General features: G+C 36.0%; 1 protein-coding gene across 6 annotated transcripts in view; it reads right to left on the bottom strand.

Moving 5' to 3' along the window:
* LOC149250900 (cysteine-rich receptor-like protein kinase 42) overlaps positions 1 to 21,398 on the bottom strand; it is a 254,373-nt gene that overhangs the window by 86,454 nt on the left and 146,521 nt on the right. The window contains exons 1-2 of one of the 6 annotated variants that reach the window (XM_089459269.1): positions 4,772 to 5,691; positions 4,533 to 4,685 (exon numbers count right to left, since the gene is read on the bottom strand). The exons of the other annotated variants lie outside the window; for them this stretch is intronic. Of the exons in view, the coding sequence (XP_089315395.1) occupies positions 4,533 to 4,685; positions 4,772 to 5,522 (904 nt within the window). The 5' untranslated portion in view covers positions 5,523 to 5,691. Of the gene's footprint in view, positions 1 to 4,532; positions 4,686 to 4,771; positions 5,692 to 21,398 lie in introns of those variants that run through there. 6 annotated transcript variants of the gene reach the window in all.

Below are 21,398 nucleotides of genomic sequence, written 5' to 3'. Positions count from 1 at the left end.
GAAGTCTTTCAATAAAAAGATGAAAAAAAAAACATTATATTTTAAGTAGCTGATTAAGTAAGATAATTTTTGGATAGAGTTATTTATTTATTGTTAATTTTTTTAAATATTTAAAAGATTAAGTAACTAGTTATAAGTTCTTTCAATGTTAATATTTTAATTTTAATGTTATCATCCATTCAAATTCAAGTAAAGGATTTCACTATATATATATAAAATTTGAAAATATGATATTAAATTAAAAACATGTTATTAACTATTTTTTTTTTTAAGTTTGGTAAGATTACATTTTCAGCATGTTTAATTTCTCACTTTAATTAGGGGATAGTATAAGATTAATTTGATTTCCATGGTCATCATCAATTGAGCTACCCCAAACAGACCTCTTAACCATATATATTAAATATATATTTTTAAAATAAAATAAACTAAAAATTTTAAATTTCTTTTATTTTAATTTTTAAATAAATTAATTTTGAAATTTTAAAATTAAAAGCACAATTTTTTTTATTATTATTAATTTTGATACCGTCCTATTTTTATATTAATGTAATTATAATTTGAAATTCAAAGTGTTTAAAGTTTTTAAATTTTTAACCAATTATTTCCATATATAATGTATTCAATACAGAAAATTTAACTTTGATATTTTTTTTTTATATATTAATATAGTTAATAATTTATATGCCATACTTGTAATAATTTAATGGTTGTTATTTATAATATGGTGTATAAAAATATATTATTTTATTAATTTTGGTTTAATATATAAATTTTTAATTATATATAATATTGTTTTTTAGAAATAAGGAAAATGCTTAACTATATATATGTGACATATAATTCTTTACTTACAAGTTGACATATGATATCTAAAAAAATTGTGAATATCCACCTTAAGTATTAAATAAAGAGAGAATAATCAAAAGTTTATTTTTCAATGCAAAAGAGATGTATTTTAAGAGTTTGACATCTCAATCCAAAAGAAATGTGAAATGTGTAACTCATTTAATGTTTAAGATACTGATAGATGTCATCTTGAACATTATTTCAATGTCATTCTATATATATATATAGATATAACAATTGTCATTAAAACAATGATTACAAGGTTAAAACATTTAAATTGTGTGTGTTATTTGTTCTCAAGGATAAGTGTAGTTATTTCTCTGCTAAACATGTAGGATACGTGTCATGTGTAGTTAACACATGACATATATAAAGAATCAATCTTAATTCCATATCTATGATGCATAGAGTGGGTTTAAGTCTCTTGAGGTGAAAATTTCTTTTAAATTAGAAAAGCTTGAGAAACTATTTGCACTTCGAGAGATTTGATCCCTCGTGACACATAATAAATCTGAAATTAATATAATTAAATGGTAATTATAAATATTATGTAAAATATATATTACGCATTCAAGATAATTTAATAAAATATAGTATCTTAGTTTTATATATAGAATTAAGTTGAGATAGATATTTAATACTATATGATATGTATTTAATTTTACTTAAAAAATAGGATAATGATGGATAATGATCTAAGACTAAAATATATCTTATAAGAGTGAATGTTTATTCTTATTCTCATTAAAAGCACAAACAAATTATTTTAAATAATATAATTTTTTAAATAAAAATGATAAATCAATTCATAAATTATTAATAATAAATATTAATATTATAAATTAATTATTAAATTATAATAATTTTTAGAGGCATAGTCTAATTTATTGATGAAATTACCTTTTCACAATCTGATGATACAATTTAAAGTAATTAGCAGTTGTGAATTTTTGTTATTTAAAATATATTTTTGAATACATAAATGGATTGAGTATTAGAAAAGCCACTAATACACTCAAATTATACAAATAAAATAAACAGTAAACTCAAACTTTTATAAATCCCTACCAAATTTTGATTAAAATTAACCAAAAAATATTTTTTAAAAACCATTTCATTTCTAAATTACATCAATCCATTTTTATATATAAAACAACATTTTTAAAATTATATATATATATAAAGTTTGAAAATCACAAATCATGTATAAAAATTTTGGTAAGACATTTGCACATGGTTTAGTCAACCCAAAATTGACGCGCTTGGTAGTTATTAATAGGTTCATTCCAAGTGACAATAAGGGTTTGGTTACAAAGATGTTTTGACGTGCTTGGTAGTTATTAATAGGTTCATTCCAAGTGACAATAAGGGTTTGGTTACAAAGATGTTTATGGTGCAATGCAAGGTAATAATTTTTGAAGGAGAAGACTTAATAAATTAGATAGGGAGAGGAAAAGAAAGCCGTTGCTATTACATATTAATTGGTTTATAAAGGAAAAAAAAAAACATAAATATAATACTAAAATGATCTTTTATAAATTTAAAAATGGGAAATGGAAAATTTATTTTTTTATTATATTTATTAGCTTTATTTAAATTTATTAATAGTATTTATATTTTTTTGTTTTTTAAGTGATATATGATGTTCATTAGTGAATTACAGTTTAAAAGATTGAATGTGTTTTTTATTTTTATTTTTTTGGGGCATTTTAAAATAGTTAGGTTAACACTTTATGCATTTTGTTTTTTTTTTAATGTAATTGGGTAGGTTTATATTTATGAAAACAATTTTGGAAAAAGGAATTGGCACCTCTTCAAAGGTTTTAAAAATTGGTTTTACTTTTAATTTTAATTTATGAAATTTTATTTTTCTTATTTATTATAATGATTTATTATGTACAAGCATGATCTTCATAATTTATTCACCAATCAAAATAAAAGAGATAGACTAATGCAAGTGTATGAGTTGGTCCAAATGCAATTAGAGGAGACTCTAAAAAAGTACAAAAAGAAACATGGCAAATATAAGAAATCACAAAAGTTCCAAATTGGGGATAAATATTAATTACTTTTTACCAAAAAGAGGTTGTGAAGTGAAATTTAAAAAAATAAAATAAAAAGAAAATGATCCATCTCATAGGATATGGTGCATTTGAGATTCTTTAAAAAAATGACAATGCACTTTAGCTCAATTTGCCTTCCTATATGGGATATCCATTCAATTCTCATTGTTGAGTATTTGAAATTATATGAACCAAGTTTGTGGATAAGAAGATTGGTTAGTGACAAGTAAGTTTTTCCTAAGATTGGAGGCATGGTACCTAAAGTACTCAAAGCAACAAAAGAGGAAATGGTCATAGAAAATAAAATCAGAACTTTGGGAAGGGAATAAATTGAGCATTGGCAAGTTGTGTCATAAAGACAACTCTGAAACAACTAAATAATGGCATACAAGAGACAAGGAAAAGTGAGGGAAGTATTCCCTCAATTAATTGTAAAGTAAGTTTTTGCCTCTCTATTGGGATGGCATGATCTAAGAGGATCATCTATGTGATTTTTGGAAATTCCGTCATCCATCTGAAAGATGTGGCCCATGATCTTCCACATTCCATTTCACATTCTCAATCCAACTTGAAAGCGAACTATCACAAACAAGTATGAAAGAAGGGTAAGTCTATTATATGTGAATAGTGTGAATCATCTTCTAGTTGAAATGTTCTAGAGGTAGAATTCAGGAAAAGAAAGTGTTATACAATGGCAGAGGATTTTGAAATCTCTATAACAAGGCCACAAAGTCTAATAACATCCTTGTGTCAAGATTTCCACATATTAACATATACATTTATTTACAAGTTATATTGGAACCTTTTATTTTTCCCATAGTAATGTTGTTTGGAAGTGTTTTACACCACCTAAATCTCCATGTCCAAATTGTTTATTGTTGTAAATTTGAATTGCTAGTTACTAAACTACTTTATAAGAAGTTATCTATGGAATATAGGATAAGAAACTTGTTTCTGCTTAATGATTTGATAACTACTTTATAAGACCTTATCTATAGTGGGATAAGAAACTTGTTTCTGCTTAATGATTTGATACCTACTTTATAAGACCTTATCTATAGTAAGATAAGAAACAAGTTGTAAATTTGAATTGCTAGTTACTAAACTACTTTATAAGACCTTATCTATGGAATATAGGATAAGAAACTTGTTTCTGCTTAATGATTTGATAACTACTTTATAAGACCTTATCTATAGTAGGATAAGAAACTTGCTTCTCTTAATGATTTGATACCTACTTTAGAAGACCTTATCTATAGTAAGATAAGAAACAAGTTGTAAATTTGAATTGCTAGTTACTAAACTACATTATAAGACCTTATCTATGGAAATATAAGATAAGAAACTTGTGAAGCTTAATAATTTGATAACTACTTTATAAGACCTTATCTATAGTGGGATAAGAAACTTGTTTCTGTGTAATGATTTGATTACTAAAATTTATTGGAATGAGTCCTATATCCTTTTGAATTTATAATATAAAAAAAAAAAAAAACATATTTTTAACCATTTCTTTTACTCAAACTATTATTTATTAAATCTACTCAAATATTTATAAAACTATATAAATATATAAAAGCGTTAATATTTGTCCTAAAGCTTTCATTCATCTCAACTCACTTGAATTTTGTGGAAACCAAAATCTCCCATACCGGGCCTCCATAAATCGAGTCCTCCAAACAACTACTCCAAGCAGCAGCAACAGCACCACCACGACGGTAACAGATATGGTTAATCCCAATATCTCTGGTAAGCGAGACTGCCTCTTCTTTCCTGCGAGTAATAATGATGGCACTTCTGATTCAGCAAAAAAATCAGGGATTTTCTCAACCAAGCAATTATGGAGTGAATGGGGATACCTTTTGGAGGGCCCGCTGTGGGCACGAGATTAGAATCACTATAAAACTTGTACATTTCATAGCGAAGTACACAATTCTGAGACATGGCGATCCCTCCCGTAGAACTATTCTGACAAGTGGTCAAATTTTGGTACTGAATTTCCAGACACCGTCTGCAATCCTTCATATTAACGTATCTCCAACACTGAGCAAGAGAAGACACGCTATCGTTACTTTGAACACTAAAACCAATGTTACTGGAAATAGCCTTGTTCACGGTTCCGGTCAACAAAGCGTTAATCACCGCATCGGGGCTCTTCAGATCTCCGCTGTTCTGAACATTACAGAGAAGCTGGAAGCCCCCTAATTCATTTGTTGGCGATTTGGAGTAGAAATTATAAGTCTCGTATCTCAGAAAGCATCCATTGAGATGAGCAGTTGCGGAAACATTTGGACAGAGTTGAAGAATTGCCTGTTTACCGTATGAAACGCATGCCCCGCAAACAGAGGCATTCATGCCTCCCCAGCACTCAGCCAGACCGTAGACACCTCCAGAAGAAGCAGTATTGTAGCCCGTTTTAGGGACATTTTGAATCAATGAATTGAGGACTAAGTTCAGGCTCCCTCCCAGATCGCCATTATTTACATAATTGCTACTGCTACATGTGTATTTCAACATTGTATTCCCGGTCGTCGACTGGGCTAATGCTAATCTCTGTAGCAGCACCAGCGAAACGAAAAAACCCCAACCCCATTTTGCACTCAAATCCATTATTTCCTTTGTTTGGATTGGGCCTGCAATTAAACCTACTGCAATCTACGAAGGACAGAAGATTGGATTGGGAAGCGAAGGCATGAATCGTGATGGATAAGAAAGATTCGCCACCCAACAAAGACATTTATTATTTAAGTAAGGGATTCTAAAATTTAAATGGCAATCCCAACTACTCTGTGAAGAAGCAGATGCGTAATAAAAGGCCGAGTAAACTTCACGGGATTGAAATTGTCGAGTCGTGGCGGCTGCGTGCGTTGTTTATAAACACCGACTGCCTTTGTTGACTTTCAATCCCTGACTTCTCCGTTTTCAAGTAGCCAATAGTAGGAGAATCCAACCGGAGCCACACCGTATGTTTGCCGGATTCTCAAAAGCAGATGTGTTGGGTGTGCCAATTAAATGACGATATGGGTATTTGGTGAAATATGTAAACTATTTTATATTTTCAAGTGTTCAAAAGTCGTTCCTAAGAGGGTATGCGCTATTTAACGTGATTTAGACAATTAAAAATGTATTGCTATTGTATATATTTCGATTATTAAAATTTATTTTATATGTATATATATATCAAATAATATGGAAGTTACAAGGTTTTTTAACCTTGTTTTTAATTATAGCTAACGTTTTTTTTTATTGTTTTTAACATTATTTTTAAGTTAGTATAAGTATGTTTATTGTTTTTAACATTATTTTTAAGTTAGTATAAATATGTTTAGTTTTGGCTAGATCATTAGTGATCATTAAAGGATAAAGGAGAATATGGTTTTGAAAAATAAAGATGATATTAAAATATTATTATCTTAAAATTTAAAAAGAAATTGTGTCGTGATAAAAAGTTAGTGGGAAAAAAGAAACTAATATATTATGAGGAAGTGAACAAACTCAATCTCCAAAATCAAAAGTATTAACTTTGTGAAGAAAATGAACATTGTTAAAATAAACACAAATCCTTTTGGGCCCATTGGTCAATTCTCAAAACACCATGGGATGAAAGAGTTTGTCACCTTTGTCAAACTGAGAGGGTTGAAAATGAAAAGCATTTTCTTTTAAATTGTCCACCTTTCACATTCTATCTAATTTTCAAAATATTTGTCACACTACCAGTATTCTTGACCTTTTAAATCAACAAAACTATGGTGATCTTACACTTCTCTTCTGCTTTTCCCCATAAAAATAAAATGCTAAAAAATTCCTAATAATCTCTTAACTTCTTAAAGTGTAGTAAACAATATAAATCTTAATGAATATTAATTGTGATTATCATCATAAATATATATGATTAAGCATAAATTCATCATAACTTCTAATATATCATCGATAGAAAACAAGTTCCTTGAAATAATTTTTTTTTTAAATATTAAAAAAAAAGTAATCAATTAAAAATTTATAGTTTTAGGAATTTGATCTTTCTCCACATATGATTTTTACATAACTAAATGTAATGATCTAAAATTCAAAAATATCTCATAAAAATATATTTCTAGCCTCTTAAAAACTATCAACAAGTTATTTTATATAAAATGGTTTTCTTTAAATAAACCTAATAAACTAATCTATATTCATTTATCAATAAAATCAAAATAATTATTTTTATCATAAATCAATAGTTAAACACATACATACCTACATTAAACAAGGGATACATGGTAGCTAGTACCGGCTTAGCTTAAATATAGCTTAATAAAACAAACAAAAAATAACAAAGGCAAAGATTTCATCACAAAAATAAAACAACTAATAAAATACTATATTGTTGGATGTCATCACCAAAAATTAAGAAATATAATTAACTAGTATTGTTTATATTAAAATACATATATCTATATGTATGCGTGTTTTATTTTTATTAATATATATAATTGTCTATAGTTAAATTTATTAAAATATGTTTTTAATATAATAATAAGTCACCTTAAATTGAAAATATTGTGAAAAGAAATATAATTCATGAAAAAAATAAAAAATAAAAATAAAAATTAGTAACTAATAAAAATAGAATTACTAAACAACCCATAATAAGAACTCAACCAATGACATTACAAATAAATAAATTTCAATAATAAAAAATAATAATAATTGAATTCTTAATGTTAAATTATAAATAAGCATCATAAATTTTTGGTCAAAAGCAAACTAATACACAGTAAAAAAAAACTTAAATACATTATACCATATCTGCCATAAATATAATAATTAATAAACACAATCACAATCACTATCACTCAATTTTTGGTCAAAAACAAACTAAAACACAGTAAAAAAAAAAAAACCTAAATACATTATACCACATCTACCATAAATATAATAATTAATAAACACAATCACAATCACTATCACTCTAAAAATTTAATAATACAATTTCTTTGTAGAAATAATGGAGTTGTCTACCTAGGCGGAGGAATTGCCGGGACGGCCAAAAGTGGCTGGAATCCGGGCAAAAAAAATTCAAAACATCTTGTAGAGACAGTTTTTGAATCAGAGGAATTGCCTAGACGGCCAAAAGTGGCTGGAATCCGGGCAAAAAAATTCAAAAAATCTTGTAAAGGCAGTGTTTGAATCTGTTTTTGATGGTGGAAATGGATTCAGCGCCATCAAAAACGTCTAGAACACCTAAAATTTTGAAGTTTAACAACTATAACTTGGATTTACAAAAATCCTGGCCAGATTTTCTGTAAATATAACTGAAAATTCCATAACTTTCTGGCAATTCCTCCGACTTGATAAATCACAATCATTCTGAAGTTGAGTATCACAACTCCTATGTAAAAATAATAATTGTTAAAACATTTTCACAGGTTTTCACGTGCGATTCGGATTGACATCGCACAGCTGGATGAAAGACTAGAAAGTCTTCAACAAAACGCTCTTGTGGGGAAATGGCATTTCCCGGAAATGACTGACGCCGAAATGAGAACCTGGATTGCCAAATATTGGAAACCGGTCATCGGATATGTGCCGGTTATTTCTAGTCTCATGTGTGACTGGTATTGTTTTCATTTCCTCACAACAGAAGATGCAAGCACAATCCTTGGTCGGCCCTGGGTTTATAAGCGCAGTTTCCTTGCTTTGCACAGGTGGTTCATGGGGTTTAATCCGCTGAAGAACACCCCGGTTAACAACCTAATCTGGGTTAAATGCCCAAATCTACCTCTCGAATTATGGTCTTCGGAATCCCTTCAGATGATCGGCAACGCCATTGGCCGATTTATTTATGTTGACCCCTGGTGCCTTGGCGAACGAGATAAACGCATCGCTTGGATTCTCATCCAGCGAACATATAAGGGTGGATTCCCCGACCATATTGAAATCAACTGGAAGGATCAATCCATCTCCCAAAGATTGGATTTTTGGGGAATCCCATTTCGTTGTGCTGCTTGCAAAAAGACAGGCCATCTTGTAAGGAATTGCCCCAGCGCCAAGTTATATGCTAACAGGAAAGGCCTCAGGAAATCCTTCCTAAATGGCAGCAATTCGCCCCCTTCCTCCCCTGTGAAATCTGGGGCCCATAGTAATACTCCCCCCGCTCGACTCAAGCTCCCCCCTATGTCATGCAATCCCCTCCATTCACTGAACCCCTCGACGACCCCCCTGTCCCTTCTCCGCAACCGGTGGACCCAAAGAATTTCTCCCCCGCCCCCCAGCATATACCTCCGCTCCAAAAGGATTTTTCTGTTGGAACAATTCCCATTCCCATCTCCTCTTCGTCCCCGGGGGCCAGGCCAGATAAAGGGAAGGAGAAAGTGCAGTCTGTCGGTCCCACCCCTCCAAACTCCCCTTTTTCCTCCCCTGTCAATCTCTTTGACAGCGACCTCGACCTCTCACAAACAAGGGCTTCCCTTCAGCTTGTTCCCTTGACGATTCATAAACCTCGGTCTTGCTCGCCTGTTATCAGTCCGGCATCGGCCAAGAATATCACGGTCCGGAAGCGGGGTCGTGGCAGCTCTCGCCACTTCAGAGGTAGAACCATTGTAACAAACGAAGGCATCCGAAATCTTTCTCTTGTTGAAGTCCCTGTTCTTGATGATACATCTTCACAGCCCCTTAGAGCATGCAAGGCTGCAAATTCTCCAAAATGATCTCTGTTATATCTTTCAACATTCGCGGTCTTGGCGTGGACCCTAAATTCAACACGCTAAAGAATTTTTTCTTCCATTCCAGGGCCTCAATTATTCTCATACAGGAAACGATGCATGGGAAGGAAGACTCTCTGTCATATTTTCGTAAGATGTTGCCCTCCTGGCACATGGCTGCTACAGAAGCGACTGGTCTTTCGGGTGGCATGATCTCCCTCTGGGATCCGACAAAGGTCAAGGCGAAGGCCTACAGTTGCTTTGCTGGAATTCTTATAACGGTTTCAATCCGGGGTATAGATCTTCCTATCAACATTCTCAATCTATACGCCCCGTATAAGTCCCGTATCTCTTTCTGGCACAGGGTTTTTGCCTCCGACCTCTTCAATCTAAACAGTCTCATCATTGCGGGAGATACAAATGCAGTTTTGTCTTCGAACGAGGTTTGGGGTATGGGCAAGGTAAACAGCACCTTGGCGGATCTCATCTCCACTGAACTGATAAATAGGAACATGGTCGACATCAACCTTGCCCGGAACAGGCCGACATGGTCTAATGGTAGAGTTGGAAAGGCCTATATTGCCAAACGAATGGACAGGGTTTTCATTCATTTCAGCCTCATTGACAATTTTGGCCTTCCAAAACTGTCTGTGGAGAATGTCATGATCTCTGATCACTTCCCCATCCTTTTATCGTGGCCAGACAAGATCTTCAAAAGGGGCTACTCATTCAAGTTTGATAACAGCCTTCTCCTGGATCCTGCCTTCAATCTCTTTATTCAGACAGCATGGAAAGAAATAAAGAACCTAGAGCAATCAAATTTCATTTTCTCCACCTTCAGAGAAAAATTATCTGAGCTCAGGGACCTGGTGAAAAAATGGCAGTTCCAACGACACCAGGAAGATAGGGCAGCCCTTAATTGGGTCCAACTGGAAATACAATCCATTATGGACTCCACTTACTTTTCCTCCTGCTCTCTCGAAAAGAAAGCATGCATCACGGATCTAGAGAAGCGAAGATCTTGCTTACTAAAGCAGGACGAGGCAAAATGGCGGCTCAAAAGCCACGCCACTTGGCTTGAATTAGGGGACAAAAACTCAAAATTTTTCCACAGGTTCGCCAATGGGCGCAGAGAGCGGAATTTCATTTGGAAAATCAAGGATGAACAGGGGAATGAGGCTATCTCGCAGGGAGACATCACTCGGCTTGCGGTAAGTTTTTTTAACAAACAGTATAGCAGATCAAATGATATTACTTTCAGTGATATCCGATGGGGGATTGATCCTATGCCTGTGATGTTCGATCATGATATGAATGAGGAAATTCTTCGTCCTGTTGAAGAGGATGAACTCCAAAAGGCCATGAAAACTTTCAAAAAGGACAAAGCCCCCGGCCCGGATGGCTGGACTATTGGCTTCCTCACCCATTTTTTTGATCTCTTTAAAAATGATCTGCTAAGTATGGTCTACACCTCCAAACAAACTGGTCAAATCCATAGCCATACTTCCTCCACTCTCATAGCCCTCATTCCGAAGAAAGATGAACCCGAAACTTTCTTTGATTTCCGCCCTATCTCCCTTTGCAATATCTCCTTCAAGATCATCACTAAAATCATTGCGCTCAGAATTAAGGATACCCTGGCCCGCCACCTCTCTCCAAACTAGCATGCTTTCCTCAAAGGTCGTAACATCCATGATGCTCTCGCCTCCACACAGGAATGCCTACACTCCATCGCTGTCAATAACACCAAAGCAGCCATCCTAAAAATTGATTTACAGCGGGCTTTTGATGTTATCGATTGGGGATACCTTCAATGTCTCCTGGCCAAAATTGGTTTATCTCCCGCTGTCATCCGCTGGATTATGGGATGCATTGAAAATGTAAATTATGCGATCCTGGTGAATGGACAACCATCCCCTTTTTTCAAGGCTGAGAGGGGCCTTCGGCAAGGATGCCCTCTGTCCCCCCTCCTCTTTATCCTTGCAATTGACGCCATGAGTCTCCATATCAACCGTGCGGTGGCCCTGAAAGAATTTATTCCGATAAGGACTTGCAAGAACATCAAGATGTCACACAACCTCTTTGTTGACGATGTGCTCATTTTTGCTATGCTCTCCTTGGCTACCTGGATATGCATCAAATCCATCTTGGATCGATTTCACAGAGCTTTGGGACTGACCATGAACAAAGCAAAATCAATCCTATACCATAATGGAGCCGATGAACTCCTCATCTGCCGAATTGCCCAAATCTTCGACATTCAACATCTGCCACTTTCTGAAGGAATCAAGTATCTTGGGTTCAGGTTAAAGGGTCGCTCCTACAAGTCGACGGACTGGCGCTGGCTCGTAGATCGCTTCCACAACAAGCTCGCTCTTTGGAGCTTCCGCACCCTCTCTTTAGGAGGCAGGGTTGTTCTTGTCAAATCCGTCCTTTCTCAACTCTCTGTCTTCTGGGGTCACCTTTTCCTCCTCCCGACTTGCATTATACAAGCGATCAACAGAATTATTTCCTGTTTCATATGGGGCGCAAAGGCTGAGCGGTACAAAATCCACCTTGCAAAGTTGGACTCTCTCTCTCTGCCGAAAAATTCTGATGGATGGGGCATTCTGAACATTAAATTATTTGGCGCAGCTCTTATCTGTAAATCCCTGTGGAGGGGTATTTATGGATCTAACCTGTGGAGTGACATCGTTAGACAAAAATACCAAAGAGGCAGGGGAATTGAATTCTGGTTCAGATTCGATACAATCGGCATCAAACGAGGCTCCGCAATCTGGTACAGTTTTCGAAGGGTCCAACATTATTTCCTCAACAATCTGAAATGGAAAATTTATACAGGTAGCAAGATCTTCATTGGACTGGACTCTTTCGCTGGATACAGGGGAACTTTACTGGTTCCTCCTCCCCTTCTTTTCTTCCTCCGCAGATCTGGCTTGTTTACATGGAATCGAATCATAAAGGAATGGAATGGTTCTCTGCCCGTGCTCCGGGATGCTGATGATATTCGCCTCCCAATCGATCTCATCCCTCTTTGGTCCGATCTGTCTACCTCCCTCCAGCGGGGTGGCTTTCTCCGTTCCACCGTTGATGACCATCTGATCTGGTCCCTTCCTTTCTCTGCACAACATGCAATAGTAAAGGACATATACTCTGATCTCATTTCTGCTAACGCACCAGCAAACAGGCGCTTTCCAGTCTTCTGGTGGAAGATTCGATGCCCCCTTAAGATTATCTTGTTCTCCTGGTTGGTTCTTTTCAACAAGAACTTAACCTAGGACTCCTTGAGGCGGCGGTCATGGCACGGCCCCAACAGATGTGCTCTCTGCAAGATGGATGAGGAAACAAACTTCCATCTCTTCTTCAAATGCTCTGTCGCCCAACAAATCTGGTATGACCTTGCACAATTTTTCTCTTTTCAACATCTAAGTTTCATCTCTGTGGATGCAGCTTTTGCCTGGTGGGGGCGCCAAAAATCTCTCCGGCCCATTCTGCCCATCACCATCTGGTCACTTTGGAGATGGCGGAATCTGAAAATTTTTGAAGACTCTTCACTTCGTGCTAAATTTGTCCTATCATCTGTGTCTGCTCTTTACCTCCCGATCAGCTGAATGTTTCCTATGGTTTTTGGTTTTCTCCTCAAAATACTGTAAAACAGGTTCATGTTTTCATAAAGGTTACCTGCTACATGGTTTTTCAGATGCTATCTACTGAAACTATGAGGTGGTTTTGGTTTTTCTACTCAAAATACTGTTAACAGGTTCATGTTTTTATGATGGTTATCTGCCACATGATTTTTCAGATGCTACAGGACCATCTGAACTTTTTGGCTGTATATCTCCTCAATATAATATCAAGATTTTCTTTCTAGAAAAAAAAGTTTTAGTGTGGGAGCATGACGCACATGAAGGTTCTGGATGGGTTAAATCCAAATTCCTAAAAGTTCTTTAATTATTTCAAATAACACGCACGGGCTCAACTTAAAAAGACGTCGCTATTGCAAATAATAAAGAAACCATGAGATAAAAATAGGAGAACAAGCCGTTGCAGTTATACAATAATATGTTTTTAAAAGGGAAACGAAAGGTAAATGACATATGTAGTAATAGGTTAGGTTTATAAAGGTAAAAAAATAATAAACCAGATATAAATAGGAAAATAAATAATTTTATGTATAGGTAGGAAAATCAAAAACTTTAATTTTATGTATAAGTAGGAAAATCAAAACATAAAAGTTTTTGTTATATATAATAATAACAATAAATAATTAGAATTTTATTTAATAATATGGATGATTTCACAATAGAGTTTGTGAATAAAGTTAGAAGATTAGTTTTTTTTTTTTCTTTTAAATTATGTTTAATATCTTTTAGGAGTGAACTTTACATTTTTTTTTAGATATTGTGATTTAGTAAGGCTTCAAGGTATCAACCTAATATATTGTAAAAAAAATTCATATTGTGATTTAGTAGGGTTTTAAAGCATCAACCTAACACTTTGTATATTCCCTTTTCATATTGCGATTTAGTAGGTCTTTAAGGAGCCAATTTAACACTTTGTACATTATTTTTCTATATTATGATTTAGTAGGTCTTTTCTCATGGTAACGATTTTAACATGAGGAGATTTTTCCTCAAAATCATATTAATTTGTGATTTCAAGGAATATATTTCAGTAACTTGGTTGTTCTTTTAATTTAACAAAATTTGTCGTCGCCACCGAATTCATCATAATGGTTTCTTCTTACAAGCATGATCTGCATAACTTATTGACCCATCAAGATCAAAGATAGAAAGTAAGGCAAGTGCATCAGCGAGTCCAAATGCAATGGGAGGAGACTCTAAAAAAGTACTAACAGAGGCATGACAAACATAGGAAAGAGTAATATGTTTCAATTTGGGGACATATTTTAGACATTTGACCATGACGAGGTTACCAAGGGATGTAAAAAACAATCCTATATGGTATGGTGCATTTGAGATTCTTTCACAAATAAATGACAACACATTTCAACTCAATTTGCCATCTTACATGAATATGTGGAGTATTTGAAACTATATGAACCAAGTTTGTTGGATAGAGAAGATGTTAGTGAGAAGTAATTTTTCCCTAAGATTTATGGCCTAGTACTTGAAATATTAAAATCAATGGAAGAGGACATAGTCATTGAAAAGAAAAATAGACCTTCAAGAAGGGAAGAAATGGGTATTTGTAGGTTGTTCCATAAGGACAACTAAAAAACAAGGAAAAATGGTGTACAAGACACAAAGTGAGGAAAGTCTTCCCTTAATTAATTAGAAAGTAAACATTTGCCTCTACATTAGGGAGGTATGTCTAAGAGGATCATCTATGAGAATTTCAGACCTTCCATTATCCATCCAAGATGTGTGGCCAATGGACTTCCACATTCCATTTGGCATTTTAAATACGACTTGAATGTGAACCACCACAAGCAAGTAAAAAATAAGGATAGGTCAATTGTATGTGGATCAACTTCTAGTTTAAATGTTTTGAAGGTAGAACTTAAAAAGGGATAGCACTGTATAGTAGTGGTAGATATTTTGGAGATCTCTATAGCAAAACCCTAGAGTCACATGACATCATTAGGTTAAGATTTCCACATATAGATATGTTCATGTATATTTCTAGAAAATTTGTATAGTAATTTATGATTTTCCACTTGGAAATGATGCTTGTTACCGCTCAAACTAGTAGGGGTCCTAAAAGTGGATCCTTGAAGGGTTACTACTAGGCTAAGGGCAACAATGGATCCTTGAAGGGTTACTACTAGGCTAAGGTCACCTCAGCTAAGGCTCCCTACTCTTTACAGATTTTCACCGATGGAAGGAGACTCTTTATGATAAGGATCACGAAATGGATGGACCAATGATATGGCGAGGGGTGATCCTAGAAGCATATTCAGAAGTGAGGCTCAAATATGTGGCTTGTTTGTCTTGGAAGACAAGATGGAAGGCTCTCTAGGAAGGGCTTGGGGGGCATTTCTAGGGTTAGGTTTTGAGTATGTGTCTTCTAAAGGAGATCCCTAAGCCTTATAATTCTTCTGGAAACTTGGGTTCCATGTGATCTTTAAAGAATTAGCCTTGATAGTGCATGATACCACACGGGACCAAGTTGGCGTGAGGTTCAGGGACAAGATTTAGCAACCAATGATATGCTTGACCTAATTAGGGATGGGAATGGGATCAAGGAATGAATTTTCAATGAAAGGAAATGCAAGGATCCCAATGAGGTTTCTAGCCTAAGGGAAACTAATGGCAAGAATTGGTCTTTGAGCTAGGGCTTGCGATATATCAAGATCCCACCAACAGAATGTCATGAAATTTGGAGGGCTTCTTAAGGACACACCAACATTTTTGTGGACCACAATTCGGAGCATTTGGATGGCCATATCGTGAGATAATTGATGCCCTAGGTGACCTAGAGGACTAGACCGAGAGAAGAGGAAAGGGGAGAAGGAAAATAGGCTTAAGGTGATCACCTTTGGGTGGACCAGTGCCTAATCCTTTGGGGAGATTAGAGTCAAGTAGAATTATGACTATGGATCTTTGAATTTTCTAGGTCAAAGGGGCCTCAAAGACAACTGTACTTGGCACTATGGTGACAATAAAAGAAACTTCAAAGAATTTATACTTTGTTTTGAAAGATAGATGGCTTGTCAAGATGAATTTTAGTAATGAAACATCCCTAGGAACATTCATTCATTATACATGGCCCATACATGAAGCATTCACTATCCAGAAACAAAATTTCCACAACTTCGCATAAGAGATGCAACAAATAAGCCCTAGTATAGCGAAATACCAACAAAAATGTATGTGACAGAATTAGAAAGAAAGAATAGCATTAAAATGTACTTACATGTATAAGAATATATCCAACCATCCAAAAACTTTCCATCAAGAAGCTCCAAGACATATGAAAATTATCCAAACATCAAAATTCATTCCATACTCCAAAAATTTATCCTCCAAGAAGGATAGCAAAAATATCTAAAGACATACTAGTTCTAAATCCAAGTGATGATCCTAAAATTAATTCACATCACTTGTATTTATACACTCCTAATGAGTTCGATTTAGCTAATTAGACCTACATTAGCCTCTAAAATAAATAATGTGCAAAACAACTAACTTTTGGTGACAAGCCCACCAAACTAGCTCATACACAAAAGAATAAGCCTCTCAAGAGGTCGAATGGCCAATAATACATGTTGTTGGTCCTTCTAAGAAGCCTGATGAAGTCCATAAGTGACATAATGATGAATAGGACTCCCAAAAGTAGTGGATAAGGGGTTGGCCCCTTGTTCTCCAAATAATAAACATGTGGCGCTCTTAATGTGTGTGAGGGCACACAAGTAACCTCATGAGTCTCCAAGTAGGTCGAAGATGCTTGTAGAACATCTGTAAGGGCTCATATGACTGTGTAATTGATGCCACATCAACATACAAGACCTAGATCATCTGCCAAGTGCATGGTAAAACTGTGGGGTCGGTTGGGCATGGTGAACCAGGTGCATCTTCCTCATCCAATAGGTGAATATCGAGCAATCTCTAAACATCTTTGGGGATCCATGGAGTGTTTTATATTGCAGTGGAGGCTCATGGCTCTCAAAACACACCCTACATGTGCCAATGTAGCCCTCTTGAGGATTAGGACCCCGTATAGAGAGACCAAACCCAAAATGGAGACCATCTGCAATCTTGCATAAGATCCAATGCATCCTCTAGCCTTCTAGTACAACAAGTCATTAAAGGAAATCGAGTTAAAGAGCTTACAAACCATGGAAAATAGGTGGGCACTTCATAACGACATGCCCTTCCATAGTGGAATGTGGCATGTGCTAATGTCTCTAAGCTCCAAACCGGGTTAACCAAGTATCCTATTAGGTGATTTCTACTTTTAAAGGGGATAGTATGTCCAAGGTACATCCTTCAAAGGGTGGTGGCACGTGATAAAGATATGAATGGAGTAAGGAATGTAAGTGGCAACCTTGGGCCACATGCTAGTGTACAAGGGTAGCTAATAAAATGTTAGCCCACACTTGGGTATATAATGTATAAGAGGGAGCAGTCATGATGCATGAGGTGCCCCAACCTTGATTTTTCCACCCTTATTTATATGCCTTTTATCATTTATGATTTTATTTAATTAACTGCTCGAGGCTCAAGGGATAAGAGCATGATGTGTAAGGTATAGCAGTGGATACCCCCTTTTAAGGTAGGGCAGTTCATTGCATACTAGGGGTTGGGACAATCATGGGTTCTTGAATGATAAAGGAGGCTCATTAGGGCCTATAGGAACCAAGGTGATGGCCATGATGATGGGGTAGAGCTCATGTATTGGCTTTTTCTCATGTGGAAATCTTTTGCATTTTATGGTACATTTTCCTTTTGAATGTGGCCAATTATGCTTTTACTTTTGTTTTCAGCTGCATCAACCTCTAGGGCATCATTCCAGGCCTGACCCAAGGTGTGGGCAAGGGGAGGAGGAAGGCTAACCCTATGTGGACCTAGTGGAGGAATGTGGACCCAGGTGGGAGAAATAAAGAATGGGGTTATAATGAGTGGAATGGGAGTGGTGTATGCGGATGAGGGAGTGAGACCACGCAACCAAAATCAGGGTTTCCCATGTAATACCATCCCTAAAGCCCAAAGGCCAGTAAAATAGATCCCACATGACTAGGGTTCAAGGTTAACATCCAAAATAGGTTTAGGGGACAAGAGCATAGAATTAGCCCATTATTTCTTCCAAAATACCTCCATTAATCTGTGCCCAGAAGTATCCCTGATAAGAAAACTATAATACTCAATTACCAAATGACAAGGCATACCTTTAGGTTAGGGAGGCACACCTTCAAACATATGATCATGACAAATGGGTGAGGGACCACATGGCTGGCTCATGTGGCGGAGAAATGGCACAATGAGATAGTTGGTGGTTGCAAGGGGTTGTTGGCTGCCGGCTGAGGACCATCTTGGAGAAAAAAATTCTTCTAGGGATATCACCCACAAAATTGTGGGCAATATCTGGCTCCAACTGAGACGTGATCTCTCGAAAAGTGGACGAAGCTACTCGAGCGGGAGGTCATAAGAATTCCAACAATCTCTTGGTTTCCACAGACCTGTTACCTACACATATAATAGATGAAAAACTAGGGGAAACATGCTTTTGCGGCGCCTCATGTTCGCACATGCTTAGATTAGACTCATAAAATCGACTCATAGAAGTAAACTTTCAAATCCAATTTTTAAACCTAAATGCAGCTAATCTATCATGATAAATATCATATGTCATTATTTCTAATGCAAAAATCAACACGCAATGCATCCTACCCTAACATGCATATAATAATGCTAATGCTAAGTGTAATCATAAAGTCAGTGCAACCAAGATATCATCATATCAATGTACATATGCCTGCAAGTATGGCTACTCATGTAGCAAATCCCAAAGTGGATGCAGATACAATTGTATGGAGAATGAAGCGAGTGAGAGATGGGAAAATATGATCTCCATTTGAGGCAGAAGAAAGCCCTAGGAGAAGGAGAATAATCCAATCTAGAAGTGCAGGGATTTCCCTCTAAGTACGCAATGGTGGAATGAAATATCACTCTCAATAACTCCTTGTCATAATCATTGTTTATAATATCATGCTTTGTAGATGCCACAAGGTCATGATGAGAGGGGAATGAAGGGTGATGGAAGGACGGGGTGCAATAAATAGGTCTCTCAAGGTGATTGTTACATTGGAGAGGGAGGTCATCGAGTGATCAAAACCTTGAGGGTGTGTCCAAGGAGGTAAAGTATAATCAATGAGGGGCTCTTCCTCGACACTATACTCGGAAGGGGGAAAGGGTTCACGGTCACTTGAGATCATATGACAAGGGGTGAGGGAATCACTTGATGAAGACTCAAGATGATGAACAATAGAAAAGGGAAAAGGGTAAGGTGAAGTATTAATGGGACCCTTTTCCTGAAAATCCAACTCTAGAGGCTTAAGTGATTTGAATATACTCCCGGAAACATAAGGAAGGTAGGTATGAGCAAGGGCGTTATCAATCCTATGATTGTTGGTATCAAAGATAAGGTCTTCCCAAAAAGGAGAATCAATCATCTCCAATTTCTCCTTTTCATGCAAGGGAAAATGATAATTCTCCTTCCCAAGGGTATCGATGGATATGTCCTCATAAATAATGCTCAGGAGAAAGGGAGGACCACTCTCAACCTCATCTTCCTTGTCGGTGTCATAAATGGGAGCACAGTCAAATTGAGGGCTAATAATTTCTCATTTCTCTTTTTCAATATGGAAATAATCTCTAATGTCATCTTTTAAGGGGATAATGGGATCACGTTCCTCAAGGTTCTCAAAAGGAGAATCATTGGGAGTACTATCCTTGAGAAAGGTAAGGTTAGTCTCAACTTCACTTTCCATAAACTCATTCTTCCCAACACATGTGTCCTCAAAATCATCCTTTTCATCATGTGGACCCAAGGAGGAGTCCTCTTCCTGCTCATTACTTAGATTCACAATGCCTTGATGATGCTCAATGAAGGCTTCCTCTTATATGCTTAATGCAGGGTGTACTTGAAAATGTCTAAGAAAGTCATTGACACACTCTTCAATAGTTGAGATGCTCCTAGGTTCATGATCATGTAACCATGAGTTATGAACATCGAGAGATCCCATCAACAGTAACATAAAGACATCTTGGCAAACAACCTCCTCTCTTGAAGCATGTGCATTAAATCTTTCTACGTGGTCAATTGCGAGGAGTGGATCAGCATCAAACATGTGCAACCCATGTGCCATCCTTCCTATGACATGATTAGGGTGCCTACGAATGCTAGCAATGTCCAAAGTGAGAAATTTATCAAAGAAATACAACCTATTTGAGATATACATGAAAAATATGTAGGAGTCGCCAGGGTAAATTTAAATATCCCTAGAAAAATTATTGCTTCACCCTACAAGCATCAACCTTGAAGTTCAATGAAGAACTGAGTCTTCGTTCTTCCAATGGGGTTGCCAATAATGTTATGTCAATATGTCGTATGGGGAACAAAACACACGTTTCGTGTCCCCGGCAACAACGCCAAAATGTTATCGCTCAAACTAGTAGGGGTCCTAAAAGGGTATCCTCAAAAGGTCACTACTAGGCTAATGGCACCAATGGAGCGATAATCCATTGGAACCTCAGTTAAGGCTCCTTACTCTTTACGGATTTTCATCGATGGGAGGAGACACATTATGATAAATATCACGAAATAGATGGACCAATGATAGGGAGATGGGTGATCCTGGAAGCCTATTCATAAAAGAGGCTCAAATATGTGGATTTCTTGTCTTGGAAGACAAGATGGAAGGCTCTCTAGGAAGGGCTTGAGGAAAATTTCTAGGGTTAGGTTTTGAGTATGTGTCTTGTAAAGGAGATACTTAAGCCCTATAATTCTTGTGGAAACTTGGGTTCCATGTGATCTTTGAAGAATTAACCTTGATAGTGCATGGGACCACACAAGACCAACTGGACCCGAGGTTTGGTCAAGGGATAGGATTTGGAAATCAATGATATTCTTGACCTAATTAGGGAGGGGAAAGGGATCAAGGAATGAATTTTCAATGCAAGGATCCCAGTGAGGTTTCTAGCCTAAGGGAAACCAAGGGAAAGAATTGGTCTTCGATCTAGGGCTTGCAATATATCAATATTCCATCGTCAAAATCTCATGAAATTTGGAGGGATTCTTGAGGACACACCAACGCAATTATGGACCAAAATTCGAAGTA

This window comes from Pinus tabuliformis, chromosome 7, assembly GCF_031772625.1.
Source record: "Pinus tabuliformis cultivar Carrire ecotype Pingquan chromosome 7, CPIR1, whole genome shotgun sequence".
Lineage (NCBI taxonomy): Eukaryota > Viridiplantae > Streptophyta > Pinopsida > Pinales > Pinaceae > Pinus > Pinus tabuliformis.
The sequence above is the reverse complement of the archived record's forward strand: the minus strand, read 5'-3'. Positions and strand labels throughout refer to the sequence as shown.